The sequence below is a fragment of the Aphis gossypii genome, unplaced genomic scaffold, assembly GCF_020184175.1.
Source record: "Aphis gossypii isolate Hap1 unplaced genomic scaffold, ASM2018417v2 Contig00853, whole genome shotgun sequence".
Classification (NCBI taxonomy): domain Eukaryota; kingdom Metazoa; phylum Arthropoda; class Insecta; order Hemiptera; family Aphididae; genus Aphis; species Aphis gossypii.
In genome coordinates, this window is record NW_026083323.1 from 13,674 (window position 1) to 36,088 (window position 22,415).

A 22,415-nucleotide genomic window follows, 5' to 3' on the forward strand; every position below is an offset into this window, starting at 1 on the left:
TAAATAATAACTTTAATATTTTGTAAGATCTAAAAACCAAATTTTTATTTTGAACATAATGTTTATTAATTTAATAATCTATTTGATCAAAATAATAAAAAAAAGTTCCATTTTAAAAATTTTATTTATTAATTTATTACCTAAATATTTTCTAAATTCTACAAGCCCAGTTTATTATTATAAACACATTATTTATTAATTTTATAATAATTTTGTATAACTAATAAAATTATTATTATTTCAATAAATGTATATTTATTAAAAATTGATAATTGCATATTATCATTTATACTAGTGATATTTGGTTCAGTATAGTCATCAACTTACAATTATTAAATACTCTTTATAATAATTTACTCCTAAAGTAATGAAAATGGAGTTGAACCCTTTAATTTATTAATACCTGTAGTTGTTAACAAAAAAAAATAAAAATTTCAAATCCTGGAAAGCGCAGTAACTTTAATTGTTATTTTAAGCAATCAGAGTGTAGTTACCTATATCATTGATTAGATAGAATATTTAATTCAATTTTACTATAAATTAACATAATATTGTGTTTTTATTTTAATTCTGTGTATTTTGTTTTATTAGTAGAACGTCAAAATGTAACTGGCGTCATGACTAAATAAATAATAATTTATTTAGTCATGACTGGCGTATACTAAAACATTTAGTAATCATTTACAAGAATTGTTTGCTTTGCGTTTTCAAAAAAACAATTCATTACCATCAAATTATGAGCAATATTTACACAAATTATTAAATAATTTTAGTAATAAACATAACATTATTTTGTTTAAGTATCAGAATTAAAATATTACTATAACGTTGTTGATAAACTCCCGCTACCATGCACAAATCGTGTCATTATTTACACAATTTTTTTTTTTAATATACCTAATTATGATGGTAATTTATTAGCTTGAAATTTCTCCATGAAACGCATGTTCATAACCAATTATGTGTTATTTGTCTTGAAATAGTATGTCACATAAATAATAGTTTCCAGATTAAAATAATTACACTTAAATGAATTGTAAAATGAATACGTATTTATTTGTCATACAGTTAATTTTTATAATTAAAATTAGTATAAATATTAATAAATAAAATATGATAACTACGATAGGTAGTACAACGCATATAAATAATATAATATACTCCGCATATAACGTTGTACCGTCTACACTATAGCAATGCAGTATAATATATTAATATGTTTACATGATTGGGAACGTTGATATATAATTATACTTTTCCCTACATAATTCATTATTGTTATTATTGAAGAAAATACATTAATAGATGTTACAATTTAACTACATAAGAACAAATTATTTAAAATGTTTTTTTTTTATCTCATAATATTTTACTGTAACAACATATTGTTATCTATAAGAAAGTCACTTGTACATAGTAAGAGCAGTGTCTCCATCATTAGGAGGGTTTTCAATTTCCCAATCTCCATAACGTTCTGTGGTTGTTGTTGTTGTTGTTTTCGCCGATGATCTAAAACTTCTCCTTTCTCGGATATTACCTATATTGAATAGGAATGTATATAATCCCTTTAGACTTCCAATACCTAATGGGAAATGAAATGTTTCCTTTAGAAGTGAGTAGTCCTTTAGCTTTTCAAGAAGATTTTTTTTTCTTAAAGCCAATTTATTCTTGATAAATGTTATTAAATCCATATCATTTCTTTTATTATCTATATCTGCCTGTTCCTGACCACGATCCAGTTCGATTTCAAGAAAAAATGGTGTTGAGTTGTCTTCACCACCTGAAATATTAGGTATAATATACAGTACACTTATGCAGTAGATATAACAATCAAAATGTAACATTAATGTATAAAATAATAAAACAATAATAATATTGGTAATAGTAAAATATATAGTTATAAGTCTTGAGTCTATTGCCTATTAAATTTTTTGAATAATATATGGTTTTTAGATTTTGAACGAGACGATGAAAGTATTGATTTTTTAAAGATGTGTATTTTTCTTTCTTTCTTTATTATTTGTTTGTGTATGTGTATTGTGTATACTACGTTAAGACTCTAAACGATAAATGAAATTTTTATGCAGAAAAAAATACCTATCTATAAATCATAGGCGCGTCATTGTGGCGACCGTGACCGGAAAATATTGAATAATGTTTCATTTACAATTTCAATTATGTACCAACCCATTGGACTTAATGTTTTACGAGGTGATAATTTTATAGCTATATACTCAAAAAATCAAAAATCAGTAAAAGATCCTGTAACCTGGTAGAGAGTGGACTGTATAACACTAATAGTGGGGGTGAGGAGGCTGGTTAACTCCTATGACAACAATATATTATATAATTTAGCGATGGTGAGTGAAGGCACCCTAACACAAATATAAAACAATAGAATTTTATGACTGATAATATATATATAATTTATTGCGTCGGTTCTGCAGAGAAATAATCATACGTGCTAGGGTTAGTAAATATGCAGGCGCACGATCACAAATCGATCGGCGGAAAACGATTGAACAAAATAATAAAAATACAAAATACGAGTTACAACGTCGGATAATAAATCGACGACCAATTAATAATAACAAATAATAAATCGCGTGTACGACCTGATAACCGGCGATTTTGATGTTGACAACGTGATAACCGGTCGATGATAATCGGCGAGGGCGCTGAATGGAGCTGCGACAGCTGCGCGAATGTTGTTCAGGACAAAACGGGGCAACGACGATGCGTACGAGTGTACGTTAGTTCACTCGAATAGAGTGAGCGTGGAAAACATAAAACCACCGGACGACGCGTGCTTGGATGGCAATAACGGTCGCGAACCGTTGCGCGTGGGCGTCCGTTGTCACGGCGTAGACCGCCGCAAAAGTGACAAAATGGTTGAATATGTTTTAACGTGTTCGCGCGGCGAAATCGACGTCGTACAGGCGAAGAATACGCGAATAGCGAAAAAGGGGGCCCTACACGGGTCGCACTGCGTAAGACGGACGGGCGACGGCACGAACATAGAAAAAATGACGAGGAACACGGCCACGTGCTTGCACAGCGTAGAACGGACGGGCAAAAGACATGTGGGTGAGTAGACCGGCTTGGGTCGCGCTGCGTAGAAACGGACGGGCGACGGCACAAAATACAATAAGCCGGGTAGCAAGTGAGCCAAAAAACACTACGATCGAGAATACGACAAGGCGCGGAACGACGATCAGCTCGGATGAGCTCAGACGGCCAAAACAAAACAATGGCGGAGTAACGGCGACGGGACACCGGCGAAGGCGAGCTTGGTCGCGACGATATCGGGGGTCCAAAGGTTGGATTACGGACAACGCTCCGGCGTGACAACATTACGGCACGCTATTGTTACGGCATGACCGCGCGAAATTTAAAATACTTGTATCCAACAACTACACACCAGTTAATCATATTCAATCAAGTTCACAAAATCATAAAAATAAAACTTTCGGGATTATACACAGATGGCTATAACTACATGAATCTCATTTCGTCTACAGATAAGATACGATTTTAAACTTTATTTCCCAAGTAGTAAAGTAACAACTAACAACATATAATGTGATCGCTTTTCTTTTTGACTTCACGTACAATGTGATTTTATTATTTATTTTGATTTAATTAAATCTATACAAAATTATTTTTAATTTATATACTATTTTTTTTTTTTAACAATAAAATATGTTTAGTTTTTAAAACAATCAAATGTGCGGTCTTAAACTATCAACCTTTCAAATTTTCCTTTTTAATAATATAATAAATGTGTATGATATTGGGCAACCGCCGTCTTTAAAATATATATTTTATATTTTTATATTATCATAATATAAATAATAAATATCAACCACAGGCTTTTGGAAAGTAGGTACACATTATAGTAGATACCTTATTGTGGGTATAACTTTTTATCCAAAACACAAATAATCAAAAAAATTTAATTTTGATATCCAATAGAAAAAAAGTGAAACTATGGACGGTTTTAATGGTGATTTTAAAGAACGAACCGAAATCTTACTGCCATCAAAAACAGCGGTGTCTTCGCACGCTTATGTTTAAAAATATAAATAGGTATTATAAACTCTAATTGCTTACCTTGTAATTCCGAGGGTGTTGTCTGGGTTGGTAATGAATGTATGATCGGCATAACGACGGCCATCAGCAATATCATAATTTTCACAAACTCCATCGTGTTTGAAGCGAAGCTATAGACGATGTAATAATTGAGTGAACACCAAGTAGACAGTAACGCGAAATGACGATCGGGCGCTGCTGCGTGCCTTTTTATGAGCTATTGATGGGGTGGCGGTGGCGGCGGCAGTGGTGGTTCCAATCACCGATCGAACGGCAATTCTATTGGTCGCACTCCTCTCCGACTGTCCCGCTCACCCATCGTTCAGCCAGCCCATGTGACCACCCATCCACCCACCGGTCCAAAACTACGACTAAACACGGAAATGCGCACATGTCAAACATCTGCTGCACTGCGGAATTTCGGCGGCGGCGTTGGATGTCTCTGGTCGATAAACGTCGGTCGTGCACGTTAAAAATATAAAGACAATATCACGTAATCGAGAAGATATTTTAATAAAATAAAATATTTATTTTTCAATATTTCACACCAATTGTCCAATATGTACTATATTATATTATATTATATTATATTATACGATTATGTTATACGATTTTTATATAGAAACAAATCGCATGGTTCCGCGACGTAAATTCATCATATTATACTGCAGTAGGTATTGGCCTTCGAAAATATTGCAGGTACCTACTCCGCACTGACAAGAGATTACTGTAATTCATTATGGTAGGTACGTTATAATTAGGTAATTGTGTGATAAAAATAATAAATAGGTAATAGGTAATATTCTTTATTTTAAGAAATAAAATTCCCAATTTCAGTTTTAACAGACAGCAGTGACAGTGTATATAGTAAGTATAACACAATAAAAAAACATATTTGTTATTTAATGTATACATTTATAATGAATAATTTTCAATTAAAACATAACATAAGAAAAATAATCATCATGGTGATTTTCAGAAGACTATTTTAAGTCTACAAAAAGTACACTGTAAATAAAATATTTGTTTAAATATTTCATTATTTATTTCGCTGAATGATGGGAATTCATATAAAAATTCCTAAATTCATTTTCGAGAGTATTATTAAAAATGCCTTTATCTCAAAATTATAGTTGAGCAAGCTACATTTAAAAATTTCATTTGGTTTTTTTTATTTCTTTGATCAAGGCTTATCACATATTTAACTGAAGGCTTGTATTATTGCTTTTACTAAAAAAATAGTTGATTATTAATTTATAATTTTTTTTATAATACAGATTTACTATTCGTTGCGTTAAATATACTCGATGAAAAATAAAGTATACTATATAATACATATTATATTATATTTCTTCTAGCCGAAACTCATTACAATTGATAATAATTAATAGGTACCTATTTAAAAAGTAAAAATTGCAACGACACTTCGCATAATAATTATTTAACTAATATTAATAAATGAAATGAAATGATTTGTAAAAACAATTGACAAACATTTAAAAAAATTGTATTGTTATCATGCAAGGCTAATCATATGGAAGTCATACAATACTTAGGTACACAACATTGATAAAATACAAAACATAGTGTTCGCGCCGACACACACACACACACCCTCACGAACACGTAATTATTGTTATATCTCTTTATTTATTTTTGTTTGTTTAATTATCCCGTGAATTATATAACTTACCTTACGCAAATTACGACGGCGTGTTACCTGCCGCCGTACCGGCTCGCTGGTGAGCACGGATTTTAACACGGCCGCCGTAATATTAATCAGTTTTCTCTCGAGCGTTGATTCGAACGTAAAAGTCCGCGCACTAATTGTCGCATCTTTTTTTTTTAATATTTTGGAAAATATAAGTTCGTGGGCGCGAAGCGCCACCTTTTTTCATTAATAAAGTCACTATTATTATTATTTTATTATATACTATTATTATATCCGTGTAGGGGCGAATCGCCACAGTTTCGTTATTATTATACTATTTATAGCCATATAGGCGCAAATCACCGCATTTTTATATATTTTTTCATATTATATTACCTATACTGTGTGAGCGATAATCTCCGTATTCATTTTATTTGTTTATTTTCGTGTGTGTGCAATTATTTATATAGGCTTTTAGGAAGCAGCTGACCAGCCGAGCACCGACAAATTGTGAGTTATTTTATATTATTGTTTTTATTTATTTATTAATTTATTCTATTGATCCAAAGGAGCTATATTTTGTCTAGATTATTATACTTTTTTTCTTTTTGGGCCAAAAGGGCCGTAAATTATTATTATTATTATTTATTATACTATAACCTTTTACAATAATTCTACTGCGTTACAATTTATTTTGGGTTACCATATTTTTGTCATTTACCTATTTGTTCTTAGTTATTAGTTCTTACACACACATACAGATATACATTATACACACTTACACACCCACCGCATACTAGCAGTCACAGGTTTTGCTCGGCGAACCTGGCAATTTCCTGTTGAGTGCTATACATGTAAACACACACGCACACACACACAAATCGGTCGGTGGGTGATATAAGGTGCGTACGAAGTGCATTACGCAAACCTGTATCAGATCTGCCGGCGCGTTCATTTTAGCGACATAATAATATTGTTCAACGAGCCGTATACGATCGTATACAGAGTTACGTGATCTGGTGGTAGGATTTAACCTAAGCTATATATTTAGTATATCGGAAAGATGCACGGTGTGCCACTGTCGCAGATGAGTCTGCACGACGAGTTAGTTCTATAATATATAATAAGAATATTGGTATGAATAATATAATGAGTAAAGACCAAAAAGTAAACATTAAATAATTTATTAAAATCGGTAGTTGACTGGGAATGAATATTTCAATATTTTGTAAATCTTCTAATCTCTGAGTCTTGAACGCTACATAATATACTGCTCTACGCCAGGGGTCTCTAAAGTCAAAATTACGGCTCTCAGGTCGTGCTCGGCCCGTAAACAGCTCTTATCCGACACTCCAAAGGATAATGACAAATGTATTTAAATATATAATACATAGGTATGTCACAAATCGCTATCGTCCGCACCTATATATATATATATATATATCCATATAAATGCGTACATGTATATACATTATACATATTTATATTTAATATTATGATCTATATAGAATATAGATAGGTATATATACTACAAGGTATTAATAATTTGGCAGTACAATGTTAAACGGACCATTTGAAATCGGTATTGAAACATATATGAAAGCAGTTGCTAAGTGCTGAACACCAAGACGTGTCTTTGAATAGATACAGTCCCTTTTATATGATATACATAATACATATATGTACAGCATTATAATCTGTGTAATAGTCTCTATTATTCTCAGAGTTGAACGTGAAACGAACAAAAAAAACCATAGGAATCCCTAACATTATTCTACAAAATTTCTTACAAAGCGTGAGTTAGCTCTCTCTTTCTATATACATATATATATATATTATATTGTCTTCACATGTTTCTATAACGATTTAAAATTTTTGAAGATTTGAAAATTATGTGTACCTACTAATAGACACGTGTCAAGTAGAGGGTACTTAATAGAGAGGTATGACTGTATTTTTTTCCATTTTATTTATAAATGTTTCATAAATAATGATCAGTAACATTATTATTTAGTACCTATTTATTAGTTTATATAATATTTAAATGCAGAAACATTCGATTTTCGGATCCCGCCTTTCGTCTTTACTATATTAAACTATGAAAAAAAAATCATACCATCTCATATGTAAATTATAATAACTGTATTGTAATACTATACTATAAACAAAAAAAATTTAACGAATAAAATCTAAACTGTCAACAAGATTTTTGAGTTCTGTATTCTGTCACATATTTGTAACAATAACTATTATTTCCTTTTTATATAAAAATATGTTTATAATTCAGTAAATATATTTAAAGATGAAATGCATAGGTACTTTGAGTCTTATTTTCTTAGTTTCTTAGTTTAACTCTGACAAAGTTAATTAACACCATAATCGATAGCTAATAATAATTTAACCTTAGATATGATAACATAACATAGGTATGCGATATGTTAAGTCCGAAAAAGTCATTTTTCTGTGTTTCAAGTGTACTTATTCATTGACTGGGTTACTATTGGAATAAATTGATAAATTAGTGATAAATCATAATAGGTACGTATAAATAACGCAAACCATAATAATTTGGCAATATCTATTCATCATCTAACTATTAGTAAAATAGTTGAACTAATTTTATTCAAATATACATCAAATATATTATATAAAATGTGAAATTTTTTTGAAGTTAATAATTTAGCTTATAACATGTAAGTTAATAGGTACTAACCATGGTTATCTACACGTGATACCGACGAATCTTAGACCGGTACGGATCCAAGATAGCATCAATTACAGATTATAATTAACAGATTTTGACATAATTTCCCGGATACCTACCTACATCTATATTCTATACAGAAATGTGTAATAAAAGTGATTGAATTAAAATAAAATCGCATTATAATTTTAATTTATAGTATAGTATATACCTATTTAGGTACAGTATAATTTATATGATTAGAAATGAAAATTTAAGAGATCATTTTTTATTTTCGAACTTTTTGTCCAACAATAAAATGTGCTCAGACTTTTTATCTCCAGACTTTTCGTCTATAATTCATAATATACACAACAGTTAATGAGTAGATGTATTTAAGGATATACAGATAAAGTATACATAATATATAAGTATAGCCTCGCCTCCTCTCCTTAGGACCGCTATTACAATATAGGTGAAACGGGAAAACCAGTGATATGTAGCAGCGGTATATACGCCGCACGGAACTTTTGTAGTTGACCAGCAATGAGCAAATACTTGACGCCTGAAGAATTATCTATCACCTAAATAATTTTAGAGTTTTCTGATTGCAATACAATTATAAAGGTAGAGAAAAGTATGTTTCGATATATAATTATTCTTATTAAATTTCATATAGAGAGATGACTTAAAGCATTACACTCAATAAGATGTTTCGATTTTAATTTTTAAAACAAATTTGAAATTTCATGTAAATGTACCTACTATGCGTTGACTATCGTACTTTATTCATATTCTTTATCAACTAATTTGAATAAAATTATAAATAAATACATACATATAGAAGTGGAATTTGTGATCCATAATTGTTTATGTTTTAGTAAAATTTATTTATACCATTTTTATTGTACCTATTATGATTTTGAAAAATGCATCTACATTCCACATATTATATAATGTACACTAAATATAATTTAATATAATATTTAATACACTCGACCTACATCTTTTTATTAAGTATATATTAATATAAATTTTTTTTTTATGTATGCGGCATATGGGCACCATCCAACAAGCGTATAAATTGTGGAGATCTTAAAATTATAATAGAACTCTTACACACGCTGGACACGACATGTTCGCATTTAATAAGAAAATTATGTTAGTCTATTTGGTGTAATATCTATTAAATAATATTGTTTTGAGAAAAAAAAACCAAAATATTCAATAATTTTCAGTAAATTAAATTAAATACTTAATACTTAATGTATTGTAATTGTTGAGCAAGATTTAAAATAAAAAGCTAAAAAAAAAAAAATTTAAATACAACTTTCTTTGAAACCGAATAGGCACACGCGGTTGAATTACGGTCCTGACCAACTCGTGTATACATATATTAGGTGTATACATGTGTGTGTGTATGTGTGTACATATATACAATAATATCTTTATTATAGTGGTTGATATATGTATGTGTTATTCTATTTTACAATATGTACTTATACTGATCACTAGACAAAAGGTATTATAATTATGTATAATAATGTTGATTCGTAGTATATACACAGTACACATATTATATGTGCAATGAGAATTTTATGGCCTTTGACATTTAATTTTTTGATTTAAATCGAAATATGGTCTGCTATATTTACTGCATGCTGCGACGTTAGTAGCGTATAATATATAATATATAAATATATGAAGCACGCAATGAGATTATAGGAACTTAAACTGTGCGCACTGTAAGCCACAATGCATTTACCATCATAATACATCTCAACGGAATACGTAATCATCAGTTATTTTTCGTAACTTATTGATGATACATACTTGTTACTGGACTATGAGGAATCGACCGGAATATAATATACATGTTTAAAATATATTTTTATATTATTATATATTATATAATTTTATATTTTATTATTGCACTACACATCATCATTTGTTGTTTAAAATGTTCGGACGTACGTTGAAAGGACTTGTGTAAAATCATTATAAACCCTATATCACAATAGTTCACAATAATATACAGTAATGCATTTTAAGGATACAATAAGACGCGTTAACATTGATATATATATATTATGTATAACAATTACATTAGGTATGACATTTTTATGCTCGTCCCTGTTGTACGCTTTTATACGCTCGAACACACGTCGTAACCAAAGTCTAAACACTCCGGCTACGCTAGTTAATTGCAATTGATTTTAATAATGTAAAAAAGTTTCAAAACGTGTTTGTGTCCATTTGATAAGACATAATAATGTTATTATACTTCAACGGACGACGAGCCGTATAGATCATATACAGAGTTACGTAATCTGGTGATAGGATTTAAGCTAAACTACATAATATTAAAGTATATCGGAAAGGTGCACGATGTGCCACTGTCGCAGATGAGTCTGCACGACGAGTTAGTTCTATAATATAATAAGAATATTGTTATGAATAATACAATGAGTAGAGACTAAAGAGTAAACATTAAATAATTTATTAAAGTCAGCAGTTACTGAACGGCAATGAAGCTATAAAGGCAGAACCGCTGCAAAAGAAACCGTGGAATTGAAAGCCGTAGATCGATCGGCGAGCGGTCGTTTTACATTTCAACCTATACAACGACTAACGTGCACCGGTAAAAACTATAGGTACGTATTAAATGACTAATAGGTAGTCAACTATTGTTAACGCTGAAAGTATAATATTATATAGTATTATATACCATTACTCTTTTATACTTTTATTGTGGATCAGTTAAAACAATAATTTTTTTTTGTCTGGCATTTTTTAAATATCGTTTCGAAACGATTCAATGGTTCAATTAATTGTATACGTGTGCCAATATAATATATTATATAGTATATATATATTTATTATTTATGATTATGTTTAAAATCTATTTAGTAGTATTAGGCATCTACCTATAGCGACTATTTTTTTTTTTATTATTATATCACAGTATAAATTAAAACATTTCGAAAACGGTTTTACGGTAGGTACTCACAGTGTCAACTATGTATCTAAGCGACAAACCAGTTACAAGCAGAACTTAAAATATTTTAATAAGTGTTAATTTTGGTCGTGCCATCGTATAGAACGCACATATCGAAGCACCGACGCATACCGACAGAATGTTGGCGGCCGATATAGCCGATATTATATGTACCGATTGTACAACAATAATGTGTCTAAACTAAAATGAATGTACTGCGTACGGCGTCAGAAAGGCGTATATACCTACCTATTCTCCTGTCGAAGACCATCTGGCCTTAGTAGTTTTTGTACATAATATAGAACGTGTGGACTTCTTCTTTATGGGTGGTATTTGTCCTATGGTATTTAAGGTATTATTATGGGGTTGATGTTTTAGAAAGTGTCATTCGAATCGGAAAATATATTAAGGTTGGTCGTCGCCAGTACGTGACAATGGTTATTTTTTCTACAAAGCCGAGACCATGGGTGTTGCTGAAACTGAAAATCATATATAGCTATACCCTGCTGTTGTAGTGTTTGATCACACAAAATAATAATAAGTACAATCTGTGCATGTGTGTATAATGTATATAAAACACCTACATCTGGTTTTACACGTTTAAAACTAAAATAAAATTAAATAATAATTTACGTATTAAAATAACAATTTCATTTATATAAACATAATATAAATAAAGTACCTAACCTAAAAGCATTAATTATTAATTTATTATAATATGGTCTACAATAGTTTATACTTATTAAATAATATATATACCCATCTCAATTAGAGCCTTTTTTGACCCAATTTAACAAAGATGAATTCAGATTCTTAACAGATTTAGAGATAAAGAAAGAAAGTACAGTGGTCGATCAAACAGCTACGTGATATATATTGCTGTGCAGCCGTGCAGGTCCTACAGGCTACGATAGAATAGTATTTTATACCATGCAGATAAAATATATAGTATAAACTATAGGTAGCTATAATATAATACTACTACTACGATTAGTAGATAGGTATTAACTATTAAAAAAACTTTATTACCAATTGGCATTAGGCAACAACTGATAAGCGCAATTTGTCATTTTTTAATTGTATAAAATTTCCAATATTACTTTTAAAACATCAAACTTTCAACGAAGCAGAACGCGAAAATTATTTTTTGTGATCCTGAACGGTATATTTAAAAGCGTCTGCTTATTATATAACTAATAAAATGTATTAATTATTTTGTACTGAAGATTTTAAGTCTTAAATTATATTATGTTATTTAATATACAAATGGATAATGAATTAATACAAAATATAAATATACACATTAGCAGAACTCGGATTTTGTATTTACACTAAAAGTATCATATGGCATATAATATGCAGTAAAATCATAAAAATATGCAACAAATATGCATTTACAAAATTTATATTCAAAAATTCAAAGTTGTATTAAGTATGATAGAAATATAAGATAATAAAATATAATGTATAAAAAAGAACACGTATAAATATATACATAAATATTACTGTTTAAAAATAAAAAATCATACAACTCAAAATGTGTTTTTATACTTTATTGTGGAAATTAATTATTAAATGATATTCAAGTTTTTCTTCGGTAAAGTATGCCGTCTATCTGTTAATTAAATATTAATGCTTGCATATTAAAAATGATCGTTCACAACTTAATGAAGTTATTGGTGCAAATTTAAAAGAGCTTAAAATCATTATTGGTATATAACTATATTATAGGTACCTAAAATTAAATACATCGATAACGACGATATAACCATTAGATTACAACAGATGAACTATTTCTTTTAATACGATAAAATTACCTCAGCTATTTTTAACGTATATATAATAATTTGCATATTAAAACTGTTATAGGATAAAATGATGTTAAATTTTAACAATAATAGAGACCTATACAGGTTCATACGCTGTACGCCTGTACATATATGTATAATTTATATCATATGGATAGTATATACAGTCAGGTATATGTATTCTTTGCATAATAACATAATACACCAATAATTTTAATATGCAGTAGAGATTTTCGGTTGCTTTTGATAAGAAAATAATGCGTATCCAAAAAAGTATACCTATTCCGAGTGGAGCTATGAAAGTAATACGACGCAGTAGACGTCGTCTTATATGCGTTTTTTAAATTCAATGCCTATATAATAACAATTGAAGACTTTTGAGATATGCGATTATACACCTATACAACAGAGGTCGATCTCTCCATATATATAAATAATACAGAATATATATAGGTACATGGCAATTAACACTGCTCACTGGTGATATGATTCCTGGAGAATGCTGGTTTTAAAATAAAATATAATTTTTATATATTATGTGTAATGCTGTATTATACAATTATAATTTTATGTACCTACTGATCACTGTCTAAAACACAGGCATTATTATTATTATTATGTATAATATTAATGATTCGTATAATATACACAATACACATAGGTATTATGTGCATTGCGATTTATATGGCCCTTGACATTTCGTTTATCGATTTTTAAATCGAAATATGGACTGTTATATTTACTGCATGCGACGTTAGTAGTGTATAATATATATATATATTAAGCACAATGATATTAGGAACTTACACTGTACGCACTGTAAGCCACAATGTATTCATTATAATAATATATCTTGACGGAATATCTACGCATTCACGAGTTATTTATCGTACACTTATTAATACATAAAATACATAAAAAAATACATAAAAAATACATAAAAATACATATTAATACACTTATTGGTGATAATATACCTATACTTGATACTGGAATGTATAAGGAAACGCCCGGAATATAATATACACCTTTAAAATCTATTTTCAATTCACAGAGGAAATGCACTAGGTACACATCATTATTTATTTTGTTGTTTGAAATATTCGTACCTGCTTTGAAAGGACTGGTGTAAAAAACATTATAAACCCTATATCACAATAGTTCACAATAATATACTGTAATGATGTTTAAAGATACAATGAGACAGGTTGACATTGTTATATGTATAATAATTAATAATAATATATCAATGCGTATTACTGCACTATTACAGGGCTCTGAAGATACGTGTCTATAGATAAAATAGTGGTTTATGATTATAGAATATGTGCACGTATGTACAAAATCCGAATTTTAAACAATGCAAATTGAAATACGGCAAGTAAAAGACGCGGCCGTGCTACATGGTAATCTAAAACTCTAAAATGTTCTATGAATTGCACATTAAATGGAACAACAAATCTAAATTCAACTACAATTATACAACTTTGGTTAGTATTTTTGGTGTTTCGGTTTTATTTTTAACTGAAAACATAATCTCATATGTATTATTATATTAAAATTCTGCCAAATGTAATGAACTTAATAACTGGGATTCGATTATTATTAAATATTTAAATTTTATAAATAATTAAAAGATACGTTTCGTAAAAATGATCAATTTTACAGCGTTTGCGATAAAAAAAAATGCCCCGTTAATTACAGCAAAGGTGATTTTGTACTTATTCTTGATCAACTAGTAAACTAATTTATCCTTGAATAGGTAAGTATACATATTAGCGAGCTCAAGTGAAAGCACGCGAGATGACTGTTCTCCCTTGCGAGGTCTTCCACTCCAGTGATCTTGTCAAAGTATTTCATATTTAAAAAAAATATATATTATGCGAATAAAATATATACTAAAATAATATAGTGTATTTTATATAATTTTATGTTTTTATAATTGTAACAGTAACTGAAGTGCACTGTGAATATAATGGACCTATAAACACTCAAATTTGATAATGAAACTTTCACAACGATTAAACTATTATTATTATTATATTTTAATATTTTAAAAATGACACATTGGAAATTATTGTGATATTTTTATGTTTAAACCTACATCTGTACCTAATAGTATAAATCAATATATTTTTAATATTTATACTTAATTTTGTATAATCTAGCCACATACATGGTTTTGAGTGATAAATTAATTTCAATGATTGTTATCTCGCCTGAATGCTTACATAGTTGACAAAAAGTTCAGAAGAGGTCCGGGAACCCCTGAAGTCCGAAAGTTACCGCAGTATTGCCTCTCCTGTTAATAGGATCCACGCTTAAAAATACCTGTATACTCGTACGGATACGTATACTAATGTAATGATGTAATACAAATATTAATAATATAATAATATTGTCAAATTAAATTAACTTTACCGTTTTTGTATTTAAGATTATAATACCTAAATTTCAGGCCGTGTCCATCACATTTTCCTGACGCAATCTATCCTATCATTTTAGTAATAATTAATAAATATTGAGATAATGAGATAAGTTCATAACAGTAGCGGCTCGTGAGTTAATATTCTGGGGAGACTTAAAATTATTTAACATAAACTACGTACAACAACGAACAAGAAAAACCCTGTTATTGAAAATCTAACAATATTATAGTATTACATATTTAGTTAATATTTTTAAGTTTAATTTGATTTTTTTGTTCGTAAGTTAAAGTATTAAAACCACTATTTAATAATATGTCTATTATATTGTCTTTTTGCATTTTTTAAATAATTAGAAATATAACAAATATCAAATAGAAGATAGTATAAAACCCTGTAGTAAACGTGTTATAGTTATTAAATCATAAAAATGCATTAAATTATGACAGCGACTAAGAACGGCACGCGGTACGGCAATTATTGTCGTGAACCCAGTCTCAATAGAGTCTATAATACGCAGCTTATTCTCCCTGCCCCCTCAGGCCCTCCATCAAACCGGCCGTACCATTTTACATGTTATGATTGAAACTGTCGGGCGGCAGTTTCACTGTAACGGCGACCGTCACCGTCATCGATAAAACTAAAATAGCATTTCTATTAAAATAACTATTTAAAGGTTTTAGACTTGGTTGCTTTCAATTTATAATAATAAACAAAGAAAACGATATAAATTATATAATATTATACTTTCAATTCGAATAAAAATATTTTTATGCATTATTATTTTAATTAATTATTATTTACAAGTAACTGGGTTTTTTTAAGGGGGAGACTCAGTCTCAAAGTCTCCCCTGACGAGCCGCCCCTGGTTCATAAATAATTTGCATCCCAGATCGCCTATTTTTAACATTGAAATGTCTCCTGCGCTATTTTATTTTTGGTATTAGAATCTAATAAAATTAATTTACACGAAACAGTGTAGATTGTTAATATAACAATGGTTTAAAAATCAAATTTTAATAAACGTAATAAAAATATAGAAAATAATTGATAATAACAATATACTGGAGCTCCGTATGTATTAACAAAATGTACACAATAATAATTAATTACTAATAAAATAATATATAATAGGTACTGTGTATCTACTCGTATAATACGGCACTACAGAAAATTAAATAACTAATAAATAAAAAAAACAAAAACTATCATAACTTTATTCCGGAAATTTTAACGTTTTTAACGTCCTGAGATTGCTGTTTGGGTGACCGGGACATATGAGTTATGAAATCGGTATAGTGTCCCGGATATATGTTGCAACTATTTTAAAGATAGCTATTTAAACAAAATTTGTAGTTCCTATTACTATAATAATTCCATATCAATTAACGCAATTACTTATAATATTGTACAAATTACATTATAATATATTAATATGTTAAACTCATAAACGTCTGGTCCTGCAACTGACCATCGCTCATATTCATAAACCACAGTTTGTATTCGTACTATCGTATGTACTTACCTTACATAATTATTTTATACACACATGGCTACACCGCAATAATTAACCTATTTTAATATCATAATATAATCGAATGAAACATGACGAAACTGACGTATAACAAACTTATTTCGAATTTCATGTCGAACGCAATAGCCGGTTAAGGCGCACAGGTTTATTATTTACCTATATCTCCCGAAAGTTTTATCTTCATTCCTCATCAGTACACCTACCACGACCGGTCCGTCACCGCGTCGCGCGTCGTCTTGACACTTTTTAATATTTATTGAATAAAATTTGTTACTCGTGGATGCGCGTTTACGTGGATTTTTGAGTGCACAGCATATTTTTCGTGACATATTTTATAGGCTCAGTTTATCGATTCTTGTTTTAACAGTTGGTTTCGTGAAACGAATAGTTATAGTGTCATTTAAATATTATATATTGCTCATCACTTATCAATCATTGGATCAAGTTCCTATTAGATTATACATCTTACTATTGAACCTGATACTTATGTCGATGCGTCTCATCTCGGATTGTCGGTATATATAACTATATATAAAACCGTCGAATGCAACTTATTGTGTTTTGTAAAAAAAACAAATGAAACGAAAAAATCCGAATGATCCGTTATTAACATTAACAATAATAAAATGCTTAATTCCCTGTACGGAGTATTGTAGGTAGGTACCTACTACCTATAAATGGGTTATCTAACATTTTTTAAAATTTTTAATAGATTCAGATCGCACATCGATATTGTAGCATAGGTATATGCGGTTGACAAATCATAACACGATTGAATAATAATAATTTTTACTGTCCAACTTTCATAAATTTGAAACGATTTTACTAATTCCTTTTTTTAATTGGGCTCTGTCCGTTCTCCGTTATTATTATTAAATAAATAAATAAAATATTGTTTTAACATGCAGAATACTGTTTATGTAATTAGCTTACACAAAGCAACCTAATGTCAAAATGTCAAATATGTATCAGATTAGTATTAATAATGCTATTGTACCTGTTGACTATGCAGGAAAAATATTAATTATGATGAAAAAAATACCAAAGGAACTCTACTACCAATCAAACAGCAATACCCTTTCAGACCTGATTTTTTTTTGTAAATTTTTAATGAAGTCTATTTAAGGATGGTCTATGAGATTTTTTATAATTTTTGCACCTATATTAATAGAAATACAGGTAGGGTCACATAAATGACCCAGCAGTCTATAAAGAATGAATTGAAAACAGTTTTATTTATTTTAAAACATATATAATATAATATTATTATAGCTAGACAAATAAACTAAAAATTTTAATGACCTTTTTATAATAAAATAAATAATATTAACACCTGTAAAACAATAAATGACATTTATAAAAACTTTTTATCAACTTTAAATTATGTAATTAATTATTTCTTTATTTTTTTGTATGAAACTCTTTGAAACAATTTCTGTCTGACGACAAACATAAAATATGTACATCACATTTTCGCAGAATCATTATCTACGCTTCCTATATCTGAGATATTTCCATCTTAATAAATCTAAAATTTCTTGTTCGTGTAAGTTTTTACGCGTCATTTTAAAAATATTTAACGAGTGAGTATATTGTCTTAGTAATTATAATTGTATTATAAGTATTATGTATTTAATTGGTACAGGGCTCTTTTACCCTATAGCCGGCGCTTTTTTTCCGAATACCGACTTTATGAGTAATAAAAATATTTTAAAAATATAAATTTAAATAAGTGTTATACTATAATTGTATGATAAAAATAATAAATAGTATTGATGTTTGTTTTAAGTATTTTAAGGAATAAATTTCCAATTTCAATTTTAACAGACAGTGACTGTACACTATAGTACAGTGGACTAAAAACAGTACTTGATATTTAAAAAAAAATAACTTTAAATTAAAACAGAACATAAGCAAGTATAGTAGCTATATTGTGGTATATGATAATAGATAAATTGACAAACAATGAACAAATGTAAGGATATAATATTAAACCACAATTAATATTATTAATTCCATATAAAATAGTTTAAGTATAAATCATGAATAAATATAGGTATACATATAGGAGTGAAATTTGGGTGTTAGCTGCAAACATATCTTAATGTAAATTCGATATGAAAAAAACTGTTTATTATGTGAAAACAAAATGATAATGATTATTTAAAAATTGATTATAAAATGAAAATTTTCAAATTATACTAAAAATAAGTGAAAAAAATAAATATTTATAATATGTGCTATTGTTAGTTTTAAGTGAAAGACGTTCATTCTTGCGCGATTTGAATGAGGTTCCTGTAAAAAAAAAAGACAACGTTTGTGGTGAAAGGTAAAAATGAGTGTTTAAAATGTTTGTAAGAAATCTCGGTTGTTGAATGAAATGTATGCGAGTATGTAATTTAATAATAAAAAAACATATAAATTTCTTTTAACTATTAAACTATATTGTTAACCAATAATTTACGGGAAAATTTTCAAAGTTTACACTAACCATTAATATCGGTGTGCCAGCCAGTGAGGATAGGCATCATTGAAGTCTAGCTGCCTCTTCTTCGTTACTTTTAGATTTGTTGTCGTCCTTATCCGCAGATCTTCTTTCTCTAAATATTAGACTACCAATCCTAGGTGTATGCCGAACAATATTTAGTAGAGAACTTAATACTTCCTTAAGCATTGCAGCCTGACCACGACCGCGTTCATTCTTAATATCTCGTTTTTGTGGCAAAAGTCTATTATCCTTGTGAATAGGGTCTGCAGGGTCTCCCTCTTTTGGAGGGTGTTCAAAGTCCCAGTCTCTAAATTTTTCTGTTGTTGTTGTTGTATCCGATCCACCATGACCACACCTCTTTTTTCGAGAATTTGTGTTGCCTTCTGCACCATCTGAAATATTAGGTATAATATATAACACATTTATACAGTAACCATAACAATCAAAATATAAACAATTAAGTGTGTATTTACCTATAAAATATAATGAATAAAAATAATAGAACAACAATAATATTGGTAATAGTAAAATATATAGTTATAAGTAGAGCCCGGATTTATATGCACTAAAAAGTGTCAAAATATGCCATATAATATGCAGTAAAAATCATTTAAATATATACGTATATAATATAAACGTCTAAATAAATACATAAATATTACTGTTTAAAAACAAAATAAAATATACTACTCAAAATATGCTTTATTCTTTTTTGTTAAAATTAATTATTAAATGATATTCAAGTTTTTCTTTAGTAAAACTATGCCATAGTCTATCTGTTAATAAATGCTTGTACATCGAAATTGATCGTTCACAATCAAATGAAGTTATTGAGGCAAATTTGAAAGAGCTTAAAATATTAGGTCTTGATAGTTATTAGAACTATATATAACAACTATAATAGGTATCATAAAATTAAATGTATTGCATCGATAACGATGGTATAACGATTAGATTACATCAGACGAACAAATTCTTTTAATACGATTGCATTACCTCAACTATTTCTAATGTACCTATATAAAATATTTTACATATAATACGTATTTTAAATTAAGATTAAACAGCAGTATCGCTAATTCCACGTTCTAACAGCCAAATTTTTTTCGCGACAGCGCATTTATTGAAATATGCAACAAATATGCATTTATAGACAAATATGCAAAAATATGCAAAATAAAAATTTAACCGTGAATTACAATTAGTGTAATTCGTGAAGAGGGAAAAAGGTGGTTTTTGTTAATGGCTTTAATACCTTAAGTTCTTTTATAATTATTGTAAGCTCAATTTATGAAAAATTTTGTATTAAATTTTTAACTCTTAGCTACTTATGCAATAAATTTTATGAATTATACCTATAAAATAATTTGCAAATATTCATAATTTTGACGAATTTTCGTCAAAATTTGAACTTCAAATGCTAATAAAAAAAAATTGTGCCTATGTATAAAATTTCAAGTATTTACATCGATTAGTTTTTGAGTTATAGCAAAATAAAAAATTCGATTTTGACGAAAACTGGTTTTGCGTAAAAATTCCCGTTTTTCCGTGTTTTTTTTTTGTTTTTCTCGATTATTTTGAAAACTGTTGGAAAATGTTAACTTTTTACTTATATAGTGCACCAAGGATATTCAATTTTCCATCGGAAACCACCCCCATAGTTTGAAATTGGAGCATTATTTCGACTAGTTATACTGTACACAGACACAAAAAAAAAACATACATCATTGTAAAATCAATACATTCTTCACTCCGTTCAGAATCTAAAAAAAGTAAAACTATGGACGGTTTTAATGGTGATTTTAAAGAACGGACTGAATTCTTACTGCCACCAAAAACAGCGGTGTTTGCGCACGCTTATGTTATAAACATAGGTATTATAACTCTAATTGCTTACCTTGTAATTCCGAGGGTGTTGTCTGGGTTGGTAATGAATGTATGATCGGCATAACGACGGCCATCAGCAATATCATAATTTTCACAAACTCCATCGTGTTTGAAGCGAAGCTATAGACGATGTAATAATTGAGTGAACAGCAAGTAGACAGTAACGCGAAATGACGATCGGGCGCTGCTGCGTGCCTTTTTATGAGCTATTGATGTGGTGGCGGTGGCGGCGACGGTGGTGGTTCCCATCACCGGGCGAACGGCAATTCTATTGGTCGCACTCCTCTTCGACTGTGCCGCTCACCCATCGTTCAGCCAGCCCATGTGACCACCCATCCACCCACCGGTCCAAAACTACGACTAAACACGGAAATGCGCACATGTCAAACGTCTGCTGCACTGCGGAATTTCGGCGGCGGCGTTGGATGTCTCTGGTCGATGAACGTCGGTCGTGCACGTTAAAAATATAAAGACAATATCACGTAATCGAGAAGATATTTTAATAAAATAATAATGAAAAAAAGTTTCTAAACATGTTTGTGTCCATTTGATAAGACATAATAATGTTATTATAGTTCAACGAGCCGTATACGATCGTATACAGAGTTACGTGATCTGGTGATAGGATTTAAGCTAAACTACATATTAAAGTATATCGGAAAGGCGCACGGTGTGCCACTGTCGCAGATGAGTCTGCACGACGAGTTAGTTCTATAATATAATAAGAATATTGTTATGAATAATACAATGATTAAAAACTAAAAGTAAACATTAAATAATTTATTAAAATCGGTAGTTGAATGGGAATGAATATTTCAATATTTTGTAAATCTTCTAACCTCTAACCT

At 29.3% G+C, this 22,415-nt stretch overlaps 1 protein-coding gene across 3 annotated transcripts; it reads right to left on the reverse strand.

The window, feature by feature from the left end:
• Positions 1–1,373: 1,373 nt before the first annotated feature.
• Positions 1,374–22,111, reverse strand: LOC126555445 (uncharacterized). 3 transcript variants are annotated; one of them, XM_050210372.1, is made up of 3 exons: positions 21,578–21,876; positions 19,684–20,072; positions 19,313–19,487 (listed from the first exon to the last, which is right to left on the reverse strand). In XM_050210372.1, exons 1-2 carry the CDS (start codon positions 21,669–21,671, stop codon positions 19,720–19,722), a joined length of 447 nt encoding a protein of 148 aa, XP_050066329.1. In that variant the 5' UTR covers positions 21,672–21,876; the 3' UTR covers positions 19,313–19,487; positions 19,684–19,719. The 3 variants fall into 3 exon arrangements, with proteins under 3 accessions (XP_050066328.1, XP_050066327.1, XP_050066329.1); XM_050210371.1 differs by lacking the exons at positions 19,313–19,487; positions 19,684–20,072 and adding an exon at positions 1,374–1,780 and having other exon boundaries at positions 21,578–22,111; XM_050210370.1 differs by lacking the exons at positions 19,313–19,487; positions 19,684–20,072; positions 21,578–21,876 and adding exons at positions 1,374–1,780; positions 4,114–4,530.
• Between the last annotated feature and the right edge of the window lie 304 nt (positions 22,112–22,415).